Raw genomic sequence first — 20,949 nt, 5'->3', positions numbered from 1 at the left:
AGACTTTATAGAAAATGTGTGTTTGGTTCGTATTTTGTGCAGTTGAAGTACCTTGACCTGTTGAGAGTGTCTCTGTCTCTAAACCTACTTGTCTTTAGTGCATCCCTATCCCTAGACCTGCTTGACTCAAGGTCATCCCTTTCCCTAGGCCTGCTTGACTCAAGGTCATCCCTTTCCCTAGACCTGCTTGATTCAAGGTCATCCCTTTCCCTCGACCTGCTTGATTCAAGGTCATCCCTTTCCCTAGGCCTGCTTGATTCAAGGTCATCCCTTTCCCTAGGCCTGCTTGATTCAAGGTCATCCCTTTCCCTCGACCTGCTTGATTCAAGGTCATCCGTTTCCCTAGACCTGCTTGATTCAAGGTCATCCCTTTCCCTAGACATGCTTGATTCAAGGTCATCCCTTTCCCTCAAACTGCTTGACTCAAGGTCATCCCTTTCCCTAGGCCTGCTTGATTCAAGGTCATCCCTTTCCCTCGACTTGCTTGACTCATTGTCATCCCTTTCCCTCGACCTGCTTGATTCAAGGTCATCCCTTTCCCTAGACCTGCTTGACTCAATGTCATCCCTTTCCCTCGACCTGCTTGATTCAAGGTCATCTCTTTCCCTCAAACTGCTTGACTCAAGGTCATCCCTTTCCCTAGACCTGCTTGATTCAAGGTCATCCCTTTCCCTAGACATGCTTGATTCAAGGTCATCCCTTTCCCTAGGCCTGCTGGATTCAAGGTCATCCCTTTCCCAAGACCTGCTTGACTCAAGGTCATCCCTTTCCCTCGACCTGCTTGACTCAAGGTCATCCCTTTCCCTCGACCTGCTTGACTCAAGGTCATCCCTTTCCCTCGACCTGCTTGACTCAAGGTCATCCCTTTCCCTCAAACTGCTTGATTCAAGGTCATCCCTTTCCTCGACCTGCTTGATGCGAGGCCATCCTTTGACCAAGACCCGCTAGATTCAAGGTCAACCCTTTCCTTGGACCTGCTTGATTCAAGGTCATCCCTTTCCACAGACCTGCTGGGGGGTCAGGCAGCCTAGTGGTTAAAGCATTCACTCGTCACACCGAAGACCCGGGTTCGATTCCCGACGTGTGTTTAAAATGTGCAGCCCATTTCTGGTGTTCCCTACCCTGATATTGCTGGAATATTGCTAAAGACCACAATGTGTTAGTGATTATGGTTTTACGTCGCTTTTAGCAATATTCCAGCAATATCACTGCAGGGAACACCAGAAATGAGCTTCACACATTGTACCTATGTTGGGAATCGAACCTGGGTCTTGGGCGTGCCGAACAAACGTGACTCGCAGAAATAACTAATATCAGACAGTGATTTTGTATATTTCCAACTTGCTTGGCATTATGTGTGTAAAAGTAACCACACAAAAGAATGTTTTGAGGAATTACAAGTTCGCTCAATGATACTCAAGACATCTACCAAGCTGGTGTTTTAATGTGCAAGCAATGCTTCTTTGTGCAGTAATTATGCATTCTGTTGATAAATCATGTTTGCCATATTCTAATGATGGCACTCATCTTCACAATCTTGTGAGGTTGCAACTTGGAGAAAATCACAAGGTTCAGGGTCATGAAATAGGCTGATGAAATGATGACATTACGGGAGTTTCAGCAAGTTGACAAGTACAGGTCCATCAACACGTATCTGGGGGTGTTCAGCTCATATATAATGTAATCATCCACGGCAGTTTTAACTTCACTGTGATGACACTTTAAAAAGTAATGCGATACTATAACAACACAGGTACCACTAGGTCTGACATATAGGTTGGTTGGTTGGTTTGTTGTTTAACGCCGCACTCATCAATATACCAGCTATATGAAGGCGGTCTGTAAAATAATCAAGTCTGGATGAGACAATCCAGTAATTGACATCATGAGCATCGATCCACACAATTGGGATCGATGACATGTATCAACCAAGTCAGCAAGTCTGACCACCCGATCCCGTAAGTCGCCTTTTACGACAAGCATAGTCGCCTTTTACGGCAAGTATGGGTTGCTGAAGACCTATTCTACCCCGGAATCTTCACGGGTCCTGACATATAGGACAATGTTTATTGAGATCATTATTTCAAATTGTTCGAATGTATTATAAATGCACAATAACCAAACTCCCAACAACTTGAATTTTCGGTGCCTTACAAACTCCATGTAAATCACTTCCGTTGATGCTTTGTCTTATATTGCATACCGTCATATCTACAGTTGTTTACTTATCAAGTAATGTATTGAGTTCAATTCCAGATAATATTCATAATATCACATAATAATATGGTAACTTCTTTAAGTATGATCCTTGTGTTGTCATCATGAAAACACCGATTGGAATTGTTCTTCAGCAACCATGCTTATCGTAAGAGGCAACTAACGGGATCGGGTGGTCAGACTCGCTTACTTAGTTGATGCATGTCATCGAATACTAATTGCGTAGATCGATGCTCATGATGTCAATCACTGGATTATCTGGTCCAGACTTGATTATTTTCAGACCGCTGTGATATAAGCTAGAATGTTGGTGAGTGCAGGGTTAAACAACAAACAAACAGTATATATACCCTGCCCATTTTGGACTGTTCTGATTACCTGACACACAAAGATGTACCTTGAATGCTGGTTAAAGCAACAATACACCACTCAGTCGCCATCATTATCCAGAAATATTTTAACACTGACACTGAATACGGTACCTACATATATCTGACATAGTCATTGGGAAATACATGTAATCTTGTCTGTAAAACAAACATTAGACATATACATTTTACAAGATTGTGTCAAAGTGTCAGTAAGAGTGGGTGAGTATGGTTTTACGACGCTTTTAGCAATATTCCAACAATATCACGGCGGGGGACACTAGAAATTGGCTTCACACATTGTACCCATGTCGGCATAAAAACCAAGAAAGACATTGCAATGGAATTTGACAGAATAACTTAAAATAAACTTAAATTGATTGTCATTGGAAAATCTCAGAAACCTTGGTGTTTTAAGAATGTGAGAAGCATGCCTGTCACCTACCGTACCAACACAAAAGCTTAGATGACAGGTGAAATATTCACTGATTGGATTCGTGATGGCGGACGTTTCCGAGCGAAAACTTATATAATGAACACCGGATATAACAAACTGATTTCTCTGGTCCCTTGCGGTTCATTGTATCCATGTTCTACTGTATGGGTAATTCGAATTAATCCGGGAATAATTATACCTACCAGTCTGTGAAGGACTAGACTCGATCATGTCATTGAAACATGTGTCATGGAATTAGAGTGTGGCATAAAGACTTCAAGGTCAAGGACAGTCAACTTGTGCCAGGAACACATTGGTTTTAGTCAGAGTACATGTTATACAATGGTAAGACAACCTTTATGGCATAAATACATTGCTAAAGGTGTAAATAGAAGGACAATAAGCTTCTTTTTTATTTACAGTTGTAAGCTTGCTGACTTGCTATTGTATTGTAGGCATCTTCCTATCTCGTAATAACCTCAGGTTTTTTTACTTTTTCCTAGTAAGACCTTGTATGAGGGTTTACCGTTAGAAGTAAGACCTTATGAGCTGAGTAGCAGATGAAATTTGGACTTTCAATGTTCTAAAATTGAAGACAAGAAATGAATGTTTTTCATTATGGATGACGGGACTCGGACCTGCAACTTCACATATTGTGTTTAGTTTTATAACTTAGTGTTTTCCCGCCAAGGCAGGTGATGAAATGTTTTTCAATTTTACATGTCATGACTTAGTTGTGTCCATGCTGCACGTGGTTTTTGCTCTAGGACTCTTTGATCGATATTATACCGCGACACATTGTGTTGTTTCACAAAAGATATCTTGATGTTTTCTTATTTTTTTCTGTTGTTTCATGATGTAAACGGTTCACACTTTGGATAAAACATGCCACGGTTTGGGTTGTGAGTGTAAAATTGCGAGCAACGTTTTACATTTTCAACCAGAACAGGTTAGTGTTTTATCCTTAACATATTAACTGCATGGATTCACAAAAGTGGTAAACGTCTTAGACCTGCATCACTTGGGGCTCTCCTCCCACACCAGGCCGACAGGTCGTAGGAATATAACTAAAATACTGTTCGGATACTCGGATTGGTTAGTCGATGTGTTTTGATAGGCAGGTTAGGTTCCTTGTGTGTTCATTGGAGAGCTTGTTGAATGACACCACGTAACCTTGCACTGATGTCCTTGTCCTTCACCTCCATCAAGGTCATCTCAACTGTAAACTCCTCACTCTGCTTGACGCCAAACATGGGGAGAAGTTGGGCACGCTTGAGGGACTGTGATATAAGTATCCTCTCCTTGTTGACATCAATGAATGCCACTCTCCCCCTCACTGCATCATACACGACGCCATACGTCAGCATCCACACTCCTGGCTTGTTGTCAAATGGCTTATCAAAACAGTGATAAGAATTATCACATTTTGTGCATATTGTTTTGTAAGTGTTACAGTAGCCGACTTTTACTCCACATCTATCATTATCACATATAAGCTCTTTTGTATCAGCGTTAGATGGCTCAATCAATACAATTTCAAATATAGTTGTTTGTATTTTTGCTGCTGTTTGTGTTATCTTAGCATGAGCCTGAAAGTAGTACGGATCTGTTGGGTCAGAAGACACGTGGGAATATGAGGGAACAAGTTGACCATGACCTTGGAAGGACCCGGAAGTAGTGACAGGTGCAGAGGATAGCGTGTAAGGAAGGGTCATGGAGCCGCAAGTTCCGCTGTACCTGTTTAACTTCCTCGTGGTGGATGGCGGGTTGCGAGCAGGGTGGTTGACCATGTGTCTCTCAGTGACTTCAACCAGATCGAAGTTTGCCCGCCCGACATCAAACATGAGTGGTGGACCTATTAAAAGACAAATTGACTTAACTGCAAATAGCTGTGAGTGCTACTGTGGCGTTTGAGATATATAACTCCCTAAAACTTGCATTGTGATGTGTGCAATACATACAAAAGACGGATTCGTAGGCAATAGCAGAACAGTTGAGAACGAAATGAAATATAAAATAATTTTAGGAAAAAGTTCTTCATAATCAGCCATTAAAATATTAACGTATAAACACATTCGCTTAAGATTAATGGTTTTAACTGTGTTGAAACAAATACAGTAAACTACGGTTATAACGAACACGCTTATAACGAACTGATGGATATAACGAGCTTACGTTTTTGGTCCCGACTATTTGCTGTAGTTATGCTGTATATATGCTTATAACGAACTCCGGTTATAACGAACTAAAATTAGTAGTCCCTTTGAGTTCGTTATAACCGTACTTTACTGTACATGTTTATATTCCTAAATCATTGGCAATAGTCAGGATTACATGATATACAACACTTCTGGTTTTATATCATAGCTTTTCTTCAAAGGACAAACACATAACTACTTTAAGTGTCTTTTATGTCAAAACATGTTGGATAGAGATAAGAGATTTGAATTAATTCTTTATTAAGTACTGTATATATTAATTAAAATTATGAGTGAAACTGACAGGTTGCAATAAGGTTGTTTGTTTATGCACAAATGACAAAGAGGAAACAGGATTGGAATGAACCTATTTTGTCACAGCCAGATGTCATCCAATGAATGGCAGCCCTTCGTGAAAAGTTTGTCACTGTTTCCCCTGATAAGGCATCAAATAACATATAGCCGATATATATCAGCATCTCAACATTATTTCTTTTTATCAAACAATGCCACATAGAAGGCCAGTGTTTACTGAGGAAACATATACCAAAACCATGCATCAGTACTTCCAAGTTTCGACATAACTCTGAAACCTGAAGACATGTCCATTCCTCTTTTGTCTTGGATTTCATCCAAAGCTCCCCCCTAAGCATCCACCGTACAAAGAAAGCTATATGCTGGGTTCAGCCACCAAATCCCTGTCTCAACGATTAACCATAATCCTTTTATACACTCGGCTTTATATTCACTTCCTTATATTCACAGAGTGCATTTGAGACACGTGGAATTAATACCATGTGACTGAATGGGAACAACCCTCTCCGTCCTCCACATGAAGGAGTAAGCATACAGTCCGAAACATTGTGTTCCTCAAAATAAAGAAGTTGACATCCATAAATACTCTCTTAATACCACGTGGATTCTCAAAAACCCAAAGGAATTGCTTGATATATTGGAATATCAGAAAGAACCAAGTTCAATTTTGTGAAACTGCTGTGCAGCGTCTGACGGTCGTCAGACATCAAACAAATATCTATTTTTTGCAAAGTGTATGAGTGGCGTTCGCGGGTGTTCGGGTCATGCTTACCCTTTTTGCGAACACCTGGTATTTTCACTGATTGTCAGTAAACCATTTATATAATTTTCATTGCTATTTTGCCTTTAACCCTCCATGGAATCTATGATGGTAGAAAATCGAGACTGGTTATTACCTGGCATTGACGTTATATATATGCTATGATATTCGTTGTATACTTACAGTTGAGTTTGACAGGCACGTCGGTTGTATACTGACTACTGACTAAGGTCAAGTCACTGGTCAGCCTCACACCTGGAACATGTCGTTATCTACTGTTAAATAACACATAAGTGATATATCGTCCACATTGATTGTGACCATAACTATACAATTCGTATTACAATATATTCCATTATTGTTAATTATTAATATATTTTACACACATAAATGGGGTTCGATTCCCGACATGGGTACAATGAGCCGTGATATTGATGGAAAATTGCTAAAAGCGGCGTAAAACCATACACACTCACTCACTCCACACATTGGACATATTCTATCGCAATGATTACTATAGTTTTACAGTCGTTAGGAATAGATCTAGACAATACACTCTTTATACAACCACCTGCTCTCTTCGTCCAAACCAAGACCAAAACAAACATTCCTCTTTAAGAATAGTGACTTTAACAAACCATACCAACCTATTTTCTCTGCCAGCTCCTTAAATGTGTATATTGTTCTTTGTTGTGTTTTCACTTCCTTCTCCAGAGATGTTATCGTCTAAACACACAACAACAATTAGCATGTGATGATGGAAACAACAACCGTAAAATGTCCATGTACGAACTGAGGTTTTTAAAAGTTTAGAATTGGGGGTGTTTTGTGTTCGTTTGTTCGTTCGTTTGCTCGCTGGATCGTTCGTTCCTTCATTCGTCTTAAAGCGTAAATTAACAGTGACATGAAGGATTGTATCTGACGCTGTTACTGTTATCGTATACTGGTTATTGCTGAGACGTCAACACGCCTGTCCAAGGACCAGCGTTACAGATACTTACATCACATCTCGCCTGAAGCTGTTTCTGTGCTAGGTCTGAAATATAACCAAAGTACGTCCCAGACAATCGCAAACTCCGTATATTTTATTTCTCTTTCATGCCCTATATTCTATTTATAATCACCAGGACATCCCCGAGACATGCCCGTTCTAAAATATAATAATAATAACATGTGTCCACACAAAATGACAAAATTTGTGAAATATCGAAAGTTTTTCAACTCATGTACTTTGGCAGGTATATATTTCAACAATGTCTAAAACAATTCATGATTTGTTGATAATTCAAAATTTCTTGACATTTCATACTCTGACAACACAGGTCAGACATATAGCTGATCACGTGCCTCCGATGATTACTCCCTGTTATTGTCCCTGAATGTCCCATGACTTCCCTCCCGCTATTCACGATCTTGGGGGACTAAATTCATACACGGACAGACAGGGTAACATTGTTGCCAGGGGGTGAACACAGGGGAGCGGGCATCTCAACTACTGCAGTTATTTGAAGGCGAGATGTGACAGGTGTTTGTGAAACTAACATCCTGGAATAAGTATATTGCATTTGTTCTCCATTACCTTTCTCTTCCTCCCCAGTCGTTAGTTTTTCTTTCAACATTTTCTGTGTCTGTAAAAATGAGAAATAAATTAAATTGAAATATACTTCAGTGTGAAAGGTTGAGGTTTCTGAAGTTGAGACAAGTGATAACACTTGATATTTCACTGCAGTGAACATAACACTTGATATTTCACTACAGTGAACATAACACGTGATATTTCACTGCAGTCAACATAACACGTGAGATTTCACTATGTACAGTCAACAAAACACTTGATATTTCACTATGTACAGTTAACATAACGCTTGATATTTCACAATGTACAGTCAATATAACACTTGATATTTCTCTACAGTCAACATGACACTTGATATTTCACTATGTACAGTCAACATAACACTTGATATTTCACTATGTACAGTCAACATAACGCTTGTTATTTCACTTCAGTCAACATAACACTTGATATTTCATTATGTACAGTCAACATTACACTTGATATTTCACTATGTACAGTCAACATGACACTTGATATTTCACTATGTACAGTCAACATAACACTTGATATTTCACTATGTACAGTCAACATAACACTTGATATTTCACTATGTACAGTCAACATAACACTTGATATTTCACTGCAGTCAACATAACACGTGATATTTCACTACAGTCAATATGACACTTGATATTTCACTACAGTCAACATAACACTTGATATTTCACTATGTACAGTCAACATGACACTTGATATTTCACTATGTACAGTCAACATAACACTTGATATTTCACTATGTACAGTCAACATAACACTTGATATTTAACTACAGTCAACATGACACTTGATATTTCACTATGTACAGTCAACATGACACTTGATATTTCACTGCAGTCAACATAACACTTGATATTTCACTCTGTACAGTCAACATGACACTTGATATTTCTCTACAGTGGACATAACACTTGATATTTCACTATGTACAGTCAACAAAACACTTGACATTTCACTATGTACAGTCAACATGACACTTGATATTTCACTATGTACAGTCAACATAACACTTTATATTTCTCTATAGTGGACATAACGCTTGATATTTCACTATGTACAGTCAACATAACAAGTGATATTTAACTATGTACAGTCAACATGACACTTGATATTTCACTATGTACAGTCAACATAACACTCGATATTTTCACTGCAGTGAACACAACACTTTATATTTTCACTACAGTGAACATAACACTTGATATTTCACAACAGTGAACATATTACTTAATATTTCACCAAAGTGAACATAACACTTGATATTTCACTGCAGTGAAAATTACGCCTGATATTTCACTACAGTGAACATAACACTTTGACGGAAGTATTGTCTTACACGAGTTACTCCTCTTTAATTGTCTCCCTTTATCCCATGCACAAACTGTTGACGTCCTTTTTACGTTAGTTCCACATTGACAAGGCAAAATAATGACAGATGGTCATTTATTAAGTTAATATCACTTCTTGCCGTTTGTTATTCTCTCGAATTGTTTCGTTATTAACTGTAATTTTCTCATTTAACTTGTCACTCCAGACAGGGGCGGTCGGGTAGCCTAGTGGTTAAAGCGTTCGCTCGTCACGCTGAAGACCCGGGTTCGATTCCCGACATGGGTACAATGTGTGAAGCCCATTTCTGGTGTCCCCCGCCGTGATATTGCTGGAATATTGCTAAAAGCGGCGTAAAACCATACTCACCCACTCACCCACTCCAGACAGTTCATTTCGATTTTCAGTTGATTTTGTATACATCATATCTAAATGTATGATAAAGAAGGTTTGTGACCCTAAATATATTTTTGTACTTTATTTATGTTGTTTAAAATTTGGCAAACACGAAAGGGGAGATGAACCGTACGCGTCCCTGTGTTTTTGGTAGGGAGAATTTATGTTTCAAGATTTTACGTTTTTAATGAAGTAATTTAATTTTCCGGTAGACAACTACACAAAAAGTATATCATAAATGGGATATTTCATGTCTCGTGAAATATCATGTTTCTCTCATCGAGTGACAGGGGGGGAAGGAGATACTTTCACGAGTGCATAGCCACGAGGGAAAATATCTCCTTTCCCCCGTCACGAGACATGACACATGAAATATCCTATATTATTTTTGTAGCTAAGATATAGTAGCTCATCATTTAAGATTTTTGATGAACACCCGACATTTTAAAACTTCATAAATGAAACTGCTTGTAACAACACAAATCATAATACATAATCTCTTCCGCCTTACTGACAAGTGGCTAATGATTTCTTCTTTTTAGCTGGGGAAAACATTTTGATTCCTTTAGACTCACCATCTCAAGCTCATGGTTCTTTCTCTGCAGATGTTCAAACTTGTTCTGCAGGAATGTACCTACATACAAAATATATGCACAAAGTTCAATTATATTAAAACATTTGAGTTTTCAACTTTGTACACTACTATCCCACATGACAATCGTAAGACAAAACTTCATTCGTTGGTTCATTTGTGACTAAACGCGGTGACCATAGATAAAACTGCATATCTATTTTCAGAAGTTCAGGACAATTTGTCACAAATGAAAGCAAATGTCATCTGAAGATTATTGAGAAAACAATATGTGAAATTTCTGCTCGGATTAGCAAAGCAAGGCAAGCTTAACTTGACTGAGCTTCAGGTATAGCGATGATCTGATATCGTACACTAAAGGTCAGAGACCCGTAAAGATCCGGGTTAGAATAGGTCTTCAGCATTACCATACTTACCGCAAAAGGTGATTATGCTTGTCTAAGAGGCGACTAATGGGATCGGGTGGTCAGGCTCAAGACTTACCTTGATTATCCTGTTGCTGATTGGCCTGGGATTCCTGGTCCGATGATGTAAGGAAGCATCCAAAGGAGGCAATGTCAGTCTTGAGACTCTGGAGACCCTGTCTGGAGAACGCAACACCTGCTGCTGCTTCCTGCCGCTTCATGGCAGACACGTGCTCAGAGAGACAGGAGTCCACGCTCTGTATCATGGTGTCCTGGAGCTCCAGGTACTCTACTGGTGTCAAGGTCAAGGCCTTCTCTATGTAGTCCAGGGAGGTGTTCAGGGACATCTGGGACGTTTCCAGTTCCTGCTGCTTCTCCCTGGCTCCATCTCTGATGTGCTCAAAGCAGGTGCTCAGGTCAAGGTCAAGTTCCTTCTCTCTCTGGTTGACTAAAGACTTCAGTTCAGACATTGTGTGAACTTTCAACGTTTGCAGGGAACAGCATTTCTCATCAACCCTTTTTTCAATGCTGTTCATCTGTAGAATGGATTCATTTAAGGATTCTTGATGGATCAACAGTTGATTATGTTTCGTTTTCATTTCAAGTTGCTTGGATTGAAATGCTTCGTCGACTTCTTGCACGTCATGACCAGCATGATCGCCACGTGTACACCTGGAACATATCAGAACTCCACATGTCGCATCATAGACATCAACAGGCCTTTGGTGTGTGGAGCAAACAGCATCCTTGGCTTCGATGGAGACTCCATCTTGTGCCACTTGGTCGATTGTCTGAACTGTGTGACCTTTTGTGATTTTGAAATCACTGTGAGCCACTTGACAGTTTTCACAAAACAGAGCCTCGCACTGTTTACACCACACGACAGCCTGTCCGCCATCTTGTTTGTTAGTGCATTGCAACTCGGATGGACGATGAAGGACAGTCAGATTGAAGATGTCTCTTGCCCTGACCTTGTCCTCTGGGAACTTGTGTTCTTCTCTATCAAATTCTTTGTGACAAGACGAGCATTTCAACGCCCCTGTCTCAGCAGCAGAAAGACAGACCTTGCATACAGCATGTAGACATGGCAGCAACCAGGGATGTGGTCCTTGGTAGCAAAACTGTTGCTTGCAAATGCTGCACTTAGGGAAATGGTCCATATCTTCAACTGTAACTCTAGAAGGTGAAACCCATAACATCGTAACTGTGAGAAGTTGCTGAGTAAATAGTGAATAAGACGTGCTTGTGTGGAATGGGAAAACAACTTTTTTTGTCTTTGACATTTTTTACCAACAAGAAATCGAAGACGTTTCAGTTTTTGCACTTGTTGTATACACATATAGATAAAATGGGATTTTTAGCGAGATAAGATATGTTTTTAGATACTGATACAAAACAAGATATGTTTTTATTTAATTTTTGGTTTTCTTGGCAGGCTATTTCTTTCTTTATTTTTTCAACAGTCTAATTACTTTGTTTGTTCATAACATATGGCATGAGTGATTATATAGATATGTTGACAATAGGACATCTGTATGACGGCATCGTGTAACCCCATATGGAGAATCCCACCAGGAGACAATCATGGGGCGTTGGGGAATATCTCTGCGACAGAATCACAACAGGGGAACAATCATGGGGTGTTGGGGAATAATTCTGCCTCAGAATCACAACATGGAGACAATCATGGGGCGTTGGAGAATAACTCTGCCACAGAATCACAACATGGAGACAATCATGGGGCGTTGGGGAATAACTCTGCCTCAGAATCACAACATGGAGACAATCATGGGTCGTTGGGGAATAACTCTGCCTCAGAATCACAACATGGAGACAATCATGGGTCGTTGGGGAATAACTCTGCCTCAGAATCACAACATGGAGACAATCATGGGGCGTTGGGGAATAACTCTGCCTCAGAATCACAACATGGAGACAATCATGGGGCGTTGGGGAATAACTCTGCCTCAGAATCACAACATGGAGACAATCATGGGGCGTTGGGGAATATCTCTGCCACAGAATCACAACAGGGGAACAATCATGGGGCGTATTGGAATAACTCTGCCTCAGAATCACAACAGGGAGACAATCATGGGGCGTTGGGGAATAACTCTGCCTCAGAATCACAACAGGGAGACAATCGTGGGACGTTGGGGAATAACTCTTCCTCAGAATGATAACAGGGAGACAATCATGGGGCGTTGGGGAATAACTCTGCCTCAGAATCACAACATGGAGACAATCATGGGGCGTTGGGGAATAACTCTGCCTCAGAATCACAACAGGGAGACAATCATGGGGCGTTGGGGAATAACTCTGCCACAGAATCACAACAGGGAGACAATCATGGGGCGTTGGGGAATAACTCTGCCTCAGAATCACAACAGGGAGACAATCATGGGGCGTTGGGGAATAACTCTTCCTCAGAATCACAACAGGGAGACAATCATGGGGCGTTGGGGAATAACTCTGCCTCAGAATCACAACATGGAGACAATCATGGGGCGTTGGGGAATAACTCTGCCTCAGAATCACAACATGGAGACAATCATGGGGCGTTGGGGAATATCTCTGCCACAGAATCACAACAGGGGAACAATCATGGGGCGTATTGGAATAACTCTGCCTCAGAATCACAACAGGGAGACAATCATGGGGCGTTGGGGAATAACTCTGCCTCAGAATCACAACAGGGAGACAATCGTGGGACGTTGGGGAATAACTCTTCCTCAGAATGATAACAGGGAGACAATCATGGGGCGTTGGGGAATAACTCTGCCTCAGAATCACAACATGGAGACAATCATGGGGCGTTGGGGAATAACTCTGCCTCAGAATCACAACAGGGAGACAATCATGGGGCGTTGGGGAATAACTCTGCCACAGAATCACAACAGGGAGACAATCATGGGGCGTTGGGGAATAACTCTGCCTCAGAATCACAACAGGGAGACAATCATGGGGCGTTGGGGAATAACTCTTCCTCAGAATCACAACAGGGAGACAATCGTGGGACGTTGGGGAATAACTCTTCCTCAGAATCACAACATGGAGACAATCATGGGACGTTGGGGAATAACTCTGCCACAGAATCAGAACATGGAGACAATCATGGGGCGATGGGAAATAACTCTTCCTCAGAATCACAACAGGGAGACAATCGTGGGACGTTGGGGAATAACTCTGCCTAGGAATCACAACAGGGAGACAATCATGGGGCGTTGGGGAATAAATCTGCCACAGAATCACAACAGGGAGACAATCATGGGGCGATGGGAAATAACTCTTCCTCAGAATCACAACAGGGAGACAATCGTGGGACGTTGGGGAATAACTCTGCCTAGGAATCACAACAGGGAGACAATCATGGGTCGTTGGGGAATAACTCTTCCTCAGAATCACAACAGGGAGACAATCATGGGGCGTTGGGGAATAACTCTGCCTAGGAATCACAACAGGGAGACAATCATGGGGCGTTGGGGAATAACTCTGCCACAGAATCACAACATGGAGACAATCATGGGGCGTTGGGTAATAACTCTGCCTCAGAATCACAACATGGAGACAATCGTGGGACGTTGGGGAATAACCCTGCCACAGAATCACAACAGGGAGACAATCATGGGACGTTGGGGAATAACTCTGCCACAGAATCACAACATGGAGACAATCATGGGGCGTTGGGGAATACCTCTGCCACAGAATCACAACAGGGAGACAATCATGGGGCTTTGGGGAATAACTCTGCCACAGAATCACAACACAGGGAGACAATCATGGGGCGTTGGGGAATAACTCTGCCTCAGAATCACAACAGGGAGACAATCATGGGGCGTTGGGGAATAATTCTACCACAGAATCAAAACATGGAGACAATCATGGGTCGTTGGGGAATAACTCTGCCACTGAATCACAACAGGGAGACAATCATGGGACGTTGGGGAATAACACTGCCACAGAATCACAACAGGGAGACAATCATGGGTCGTTGGGGAATAACTCTGCCACAGAATTACTAATGGAGACAATCATGGGACGTTGGGGAATAACACTAATAGAGGCTTTTTTTCGGAGATGCATGAATTATGAATCACTGCAAACTTACTACATATATATACAGTGAAAGCATGCGGGCGAGCACGTCCTGCAATGCGGTCACATGACTTCAACACCGACATTTCCATTACGCTCTGTTTAAGCCTGATTTAGATAGACAAAAACCTACCAGTTTCCTTGTAATTTTACAAAGTTGATGTTTTTGGTTGATAGCTGTGGTTAGATTATGTCAAAGACGGCACTATGTCCTCTTGTTGTAGATGAACGTTGATCGACACAGCGACATGCTGCTTGACGCAGTGCATCTGATAACAGCGTATGTCGTGGTGGCTCAAGGGCCATGCTGAGGTCAATGTGACCTACAGTTGTAAACCGGTTCTCCTGGTGGTACGCGCAGCTAGCTGGCCGCTTATGTAGACATCTGCTAGACAGGAGCCTAGTGTTTAGTTAAGGATTTTTTTATTGATTGTGAATGTGTTCTGTGATGTATGTTGTTGCTATGAGTGTCATTGTGTCAAATACTAAAATATTGTCAGGTTGAATATTCTAATAAGGCAGCGACCCTCCAACCACTTGTGTAGCCTGTGCTTTTTTATAAAAAGACAGTGAGTGTGTGTGTGTGTGTGTGTGTGTGTATGTGTGTGTGTGTGTGTGTGTGTGTGTGTGTGTGTGTGTGTGTGTGTGTGTGTGTGTGTGTGTGTGTGTGTGTGTGTGTGTGTGTGTGTGTGTGTGTGTGAGTGTATTACCATGACTACTTTTTCTCTCCTACTGAAGCTGATTAGCGATACATTTACACTCATGACACTTCCTAAGACTGTTTACAAACTGAAAATGTTTGATAAGATGATAAATAGAATCTCACCATTGTGTCTTTTGGTATTAAGTTTATCAACACGCAACTGTTATCGACTCATGTTGATATAGTTGATATCAAAGGACGCTCGGGTGAGATTCTGTGTGTCATTTATATCCAGTTTCTTTCGAATGTGGTAATATTTGCAAGTAATGCTTCTGATAATACATCCTATTTGATCCCTCTGTTAAAAATGATCAGAAGCATCGGTCCTTCCGCGATTACTTTGGCGAAACAGACGATTAAACAAACTTGGAGACATAATGAGGAATATACACTCTCCCCCTGACACCAAGCCATAAGGGTCTGTGGACTTTCTTTGTCACAGAATCCCTACTAGCTACATGGGACTTACGTCATTAAATCAATGAATTCAACGAATCGTAAATGACGATTCAACAAGACACGACACAGGCGAACATGTCCTGCATGAAATAAGATAAACTGAAAACCGACATTTCCATTACGCTCTGATGATCCTGATGTTATCGGACACCTGCCTTCCACTCTCATGTACACTATCAGTGTGTCTGGTTGTTAGATAGCCCAAGAGTGCTACGGTCAGTGTAACCTTACAGTAGTTATACAACGTCTCCCATATTACACACAGATGAGTGGCCCATTCAGCAGATATCGGAGAGACAGTTGGAGATGTCAGAGAGCGAAATACTGATCTTGCTCAAAAGCTTTTCAAGCGTTATGCAATTCCTATATGTTCCCGTATTTATTCTGGTGAATCTTACCTTGCCTTTGCATGTGTTTGTGACGGGTGCCATCGATAGGACAGGTATAATCACTATTTGATATTGATTCACAAGCACATGCTTATGATATAGCTGGACTCTGTTTTATGAAGATTTTTCTATTGAATATGGAAAGGGTTTTGTCGCCATATTTGATTAGATTAATTATATTGTAAACCTAAAACTGTGTGTTTCAATATATTTTGTGAACTGTCTAAAACAAGGTCTGATCAGCTCGGAGTCAGTATACTGTGTCTGAGTGGGGTATTCATGTTAAACTGCGGCATGGTATCTCAGTGTGCTAGCACTATAAATCAACATCAGTCCGGACTAGTACAAGCACACACACACATACACACACACACACACGTGCATGCACGTCGCTATATAAGTGCAATAATCTTGTACGCGACGTTAAACCCAATTTCACCTCACCTAGAATAGGTTCTCAGCAACCTATACTTGTAGTACAAGATGGCTGAGTTGACGGTGGTCAGAGTTGACGGTGGTCAGAGTTGACGGTAGTCAGAGTTGACGGTGGTCAGAGGTGTTAGTGTGTTCCGATAGGGTGGGTCGTTGCTCATAATATAGACTTGATTGTCTAGTCCAGACTTGATTATTTACAGGCTGTCGTCGTATACCTGGAATATTTTGCTGTGGCATTAAACAAATGTGACATCATAAAAAGTGATTGTTGTTGCCTACCAGTTGATTGGTTGATAATGTTCATCTTCAAAGACTGGCTTCCAGGCAATATCTCTTTGCTGAGATCAAGTGAGATATCACTGCCATGTAATTCCATTATGATGCTTTGCAGTCCAGGTACCATGATATCATAATCTAATGATATCACTAGTCTTGGTCACTGAAACTGGTTGGCTGTATTTTTTTAACTTAAGACATGACGTATAACTGTTATGAACTGAAGAAGTTGTAAGAATGGTTTTGGATGATAAATCAAATCCTACCCTTGTGTCTTTTGATATCAAATTTATTAACACTAGTCAATAAAAGGTTGAAACTTTTATCAACTAATTGTGATATATTTGATATCCAAAGACACAAGGGTGAGATTCCCAAGACTGGTGTGTACAGTGAAACCCTTTTAGTCAGGACACCCGACTTTCTGGACAAGTCTGTCAGGAATTTCACTATATAATATAGACAGAACTCTGAGATGAGGAATCTTTAATCCAGACAATTTCATTGGGAACAGTACTGTCCGTAGTAGGAAGGTGTCACTTTAAAGATATTTTCTTGTGAATACCACGTTTCTCTCTGCCAATTCATGTATATTAATGCTGCGTAAAAGGCAATGTTATGGACTTAAAATGCAGAAAATATTTTACAAAGTATTACAAACGTAACATTGTTTTTCATCTGAAGTAGGTTATTTTTATCTTTCTGAGGCTTGTTTGTTTCAGGTGGAATATTTCTTCAAGATCCTGGGCCGTTAATCATCCCATACGATGCCAAAAATCATCCTGAAGTGTATTGTACATAGACCCTGTGATATATGTTTACTGTGTAATCTCATAATTAATTCATAAATTATCACCATTATTTAGAAACTAGAAAATGTGTGTTTGGTTCGTATTTTGTGCAGTTGAAGTACCTTGACCTGTTGAGAGTGTCTCTGTCTCTAAACCTACATGTCTTTAGTGCATCCCTATCCCTCGACCTGCTTGATTCAAGGTCATCCATTTCCCTAGACCTGCATGATTCAAGGTCACACCTTTCCCTAGACCTGCAGGATTCAAGGTCACCCCTTTCCCTAGACCTGCTTGATTCAAGGTCATCCCTTTCCCCAGACCTGCTTGATTCAAGGTCATCAATTTCCCTAGACCTGCTTGATTCAAGGTCATCCCTTTCCCCAGACCTGCTTGATTCAAGGTCATCCCTTTCCCTCGACCTGCTTGATTCAAGGTCAACCCTTTCCCTAGACCTGCTTGATTCAAGGTCAACCTTTTCTCTAGGCCTGCTTGATTCAAGGTCATCACTTTCCCCAGACCTGCTTGATTCAAGGTCATCCATTTCCCTAGACCTGCATGATTCAAGGTCACCCCTTTTCCTTGACCTGCATGATTCAAGGTCACCCCTTTCCCTAGACCTGCTTGATTCGTGGTCATCCGTTTCCCGAGACCTGCTTGATTCAAGGTCATCCCTTTCCCTAGGCCTGCTTGATTCAAGGTCATTCCTTTCCCTATGTCTGCTTGATTCAAGGTCACCCCTTTCCCTCGACCTGCTTGATTCAAGGTCAACCCTTTCCCTAGACCTGCTTGATTCAAGGTCAACCCTTTCTCTAGGCCTGCTTGATTCAAGGTCATCACTTTCCCCAGACCTGCTTGATTCAAGGTCATCCATTTCCCTAGACCTGCATGATTCAAGGTCACCCCTTTTCCTTGACCTGCATGATTCAAGGTCACCCCTTTCCCTAGACCTGCTGGGCGGTTCAATTCCCGACGTGTGTTTAAAATGTGAAGCCCATTTCTGGTGTTCCCTACCCTGATATTGCTGGAATATTGCTAAAGACCACAATGTGTTAGTGATTATGGTTTTACGTCGCTTTTAGCAATATTCCAGCAATATCACTGCAGGGAACACCAGAAATGAGCTTCACACATTGTACCTATATTGGGAATCGAACCTGGGTCTTTGGCGTGCCGAACAAACGTGACTCGCAGAAATAACTAATATTTTCTCTATCAGACAGTGATTTTGTATATTACCAACTTGCTTGGCATTATGTGTGTAAAAGTAACCACACAAAAGAATGTTTTGAGGAATTACAAGTTCGCTCAATGACACTCAAGACGTCTACCAAGCTGGTGTTTTATTGTGCAAGCAATGCTACTTTGTGCAGTAATTATGCATTCTGTTGATAAATCATGTTTGCCATATTCTAATGATGGCACTCGTCTTCACAATCTTGTGAGGTTGCAACTTGGAGAAAATCACAAGGTTCAGGGTCATGAAATAGGCTGATGAAATGATGTCATTACGGGCGTTTTAGCAAGTTGACAAATGCAGGTCCATCAACACGTATCTGGGGGTGTTCAGCTTATATATAATGTAATTATCGACGGCAGTTTTAACTTCACTGTGATGACATTTTAAAAAGTAATGAGATACTATAACAACACAGGTACCACTAGGTCTGACATATAGGTTGGTTGGTTGGTTTGTTGTTTAACGCCGCACTCAGCAATATTCCAGCTATATGACGGCGGTCTGTAAAATAATCGAGTCTGGACCAGACAATCCAGTAATTGTCATCATAAGCATCGATCCACACAATTGGGATCGATGACATGTATCAACCAAGTCAGCAAGTCTGACCACCCGATCCCGAAAGTCGCCTTTTACGACAAGCATAGTCGCCTTTTACAGCAAGTATGGATTGCTGAAGACCTATTCTACCCCGGAATCTTCACGGGTCCTGACATATAGGACAATGTTTATTGTGATCATCATTTCAAATTGTTCGAATGTATAATAAATGTATAATAACCAAACTCCCAACAACTTGAATTTTCGGTGCCTTACAAACTTCATGTAAATCACACCCCTTGATGCTTTGTCTTATATTGCATAGTGTCACATTAACAGGTGTTTACTTATTAAGTAATGTATTGTGTTCAATTACAGATAATATTCATAATATCACATAATAATATGGTAACTTCTTTAAGTATGATCCTTGAATTGCCATTATGAAGACACCGATTGGAATAGGTCTTCAGCAACCATGCTTATCGTAAGAGGCGACTAACGGGATCGGGTGGTCAGACTCGCTTACATAGTTGATGCATTTCATCGTATCCTATTTGCGTAGATTGATGCTGATGATGTCAATCACTGGATTATCTGGTCCAGACTTGATAATTTGCAGACCGCTGTGATATAAGCTGGAATGTTGGTGAGTGTGGCGTTAAACAACAAACAAACAGTATATATACCCTGCCCATATTGGACTGTTCTCCTGATCACCTGACACACAAAGTCACGATGTACCTAGAATGCTGGTTAAAGCAACAATACACCACTCAGTCGCCATCATTATCCAGAAATATTTTAACACTGACACTGAATAGGTACCTACATATATCTGACACCGTCATTGAGAAATACTTGTAATCTTGTCTGTAAAACAAACATTAAACATATAAATTTTACAAGATTGTGTCAAAGTGCCAGTAAGAGTGGGTGAGTATGGTTTTACAACGCTTTTAGCAACAGACCAGCAATATCACGGCGGAGGACACCAGAAATTGGCTTCACACATTGTACCCATGTCGGCATAAAAACCAAGAAGGACATTGCAATGGAATTTGACAGAATAACTTAAAATAAACTTAAATTGATTGTCATTGGAAAATCTCAGAAACCTCGGTGTTCTAAGAACGTGAGAAGCATGCCTACCGTACCAACACAAAAGCTTAGATGACAGGTGAAATATTCACTGATTGGATTCGTGATGGCGGACGTTTCCGAGCGAAAACGTATATAATGAACACCGGATATAACGAACTGATTTCTCTGGTCCCTTGTGGTTCGTTATATCCATGTTCTACTGTATGGGTATTCCAATTAATCCGGGAATAATTATACCTACCAGTTTGTGAAGGACTCACCTCGACCATGTCAATCACTAAGAACATAGAAAC

The 20,949-nt window shown here is 40.9% G+C and overlaps 3 protein-coding genes across 3 annotated transcripts; all 3 read right to left on the bottom strand.

The window, feature by feature from the left end:
* Positions 1 to 5: 5 nt before the first annotated feature.
* Positions 6 to 3,175, bottom strand: LOC139449074 (U1 small nuclear ribonucleoprotein 70 kDa-like). Its single transcript, XM_071230540.1, has 2 exons — positions 3,140 to 3,175; positions 6 to 944 (listed from the first exon to the last, which is right to left on the bottom strand). The coding sequence occupies exons 1-2, from the start codon at positions 3,173 to 3,175 to the stop codon at positions 6 to 8; spliced, it is 975 nt and encodes a 324-aa protein (XP_071086641.1).
* Positions 3,176 to 3,450: 275 nt separating this feature from the next.
* Positions 3,451 to 11,792, bottom strand: LOC139447732 (uncharacterized). Its single transcript, XM_071229200.1, has 7 exons — positions 10,707 to 11,792; positions 10,207 to 10,265; positions 7,874 to 7,922; positions 7,296 to 7,330; positions 6,942 to 7,020; positions 6,478 to 6,549; positions 3,451 to 4,876 (listed from the first exon to the last, which is right to left on the bottom strand). The coding sequence occupies exons 1-7, from the start codon at positions 11,785 to 11,787 to the stop codon at positions 4,161 to 4,163; spliced, it is 2,091 nt and encodes a 696-aa protein (XP_071085301.1). The 5' UTR covers positions 11,788 to 11,792; the 3' UTR covers positions 3,451 to 4,160.
* Positions 11,793 to 17,940: 6,148 nt separating this feature from the next.
* LOC139449073 (major curlin subunit-like) lies at positions 17,941 to 18,642 on the bottom strand. Its single transcript, XM_071230539.1, has one exon. It carries the CDS (start codon positions 18,640 to 18,642, stop codon positions 17,941 to 17,943), a length of 702 nt encoding a protein of 233 aa, XP_071086640.1.
* Positions 18,643 to 20,949: the final 2,307 nt, after the last annotated feature.

The sequence above is a fragment of the Haliotis cracherodii genome, unplaced genomic scaffold (assembly GCF_022045235.1).
Source record: "Haliotis cracherodii isolate W230 unplaced genomic scaffold, xgHalCrac1.p SCAF_7, whole genome shotgun sequence".
NCBI lineage: Eukaryota > Metazoa > Mollusca > Gastropoda > Lepetellida > Haliotidae > Haliotis > Haliotis cracherodii.
The sequence above is the reverse complement of the archived record's forward strand: the minus strand, read 5'-3'. Positions and strand labels throughout refer to the sequence as shown.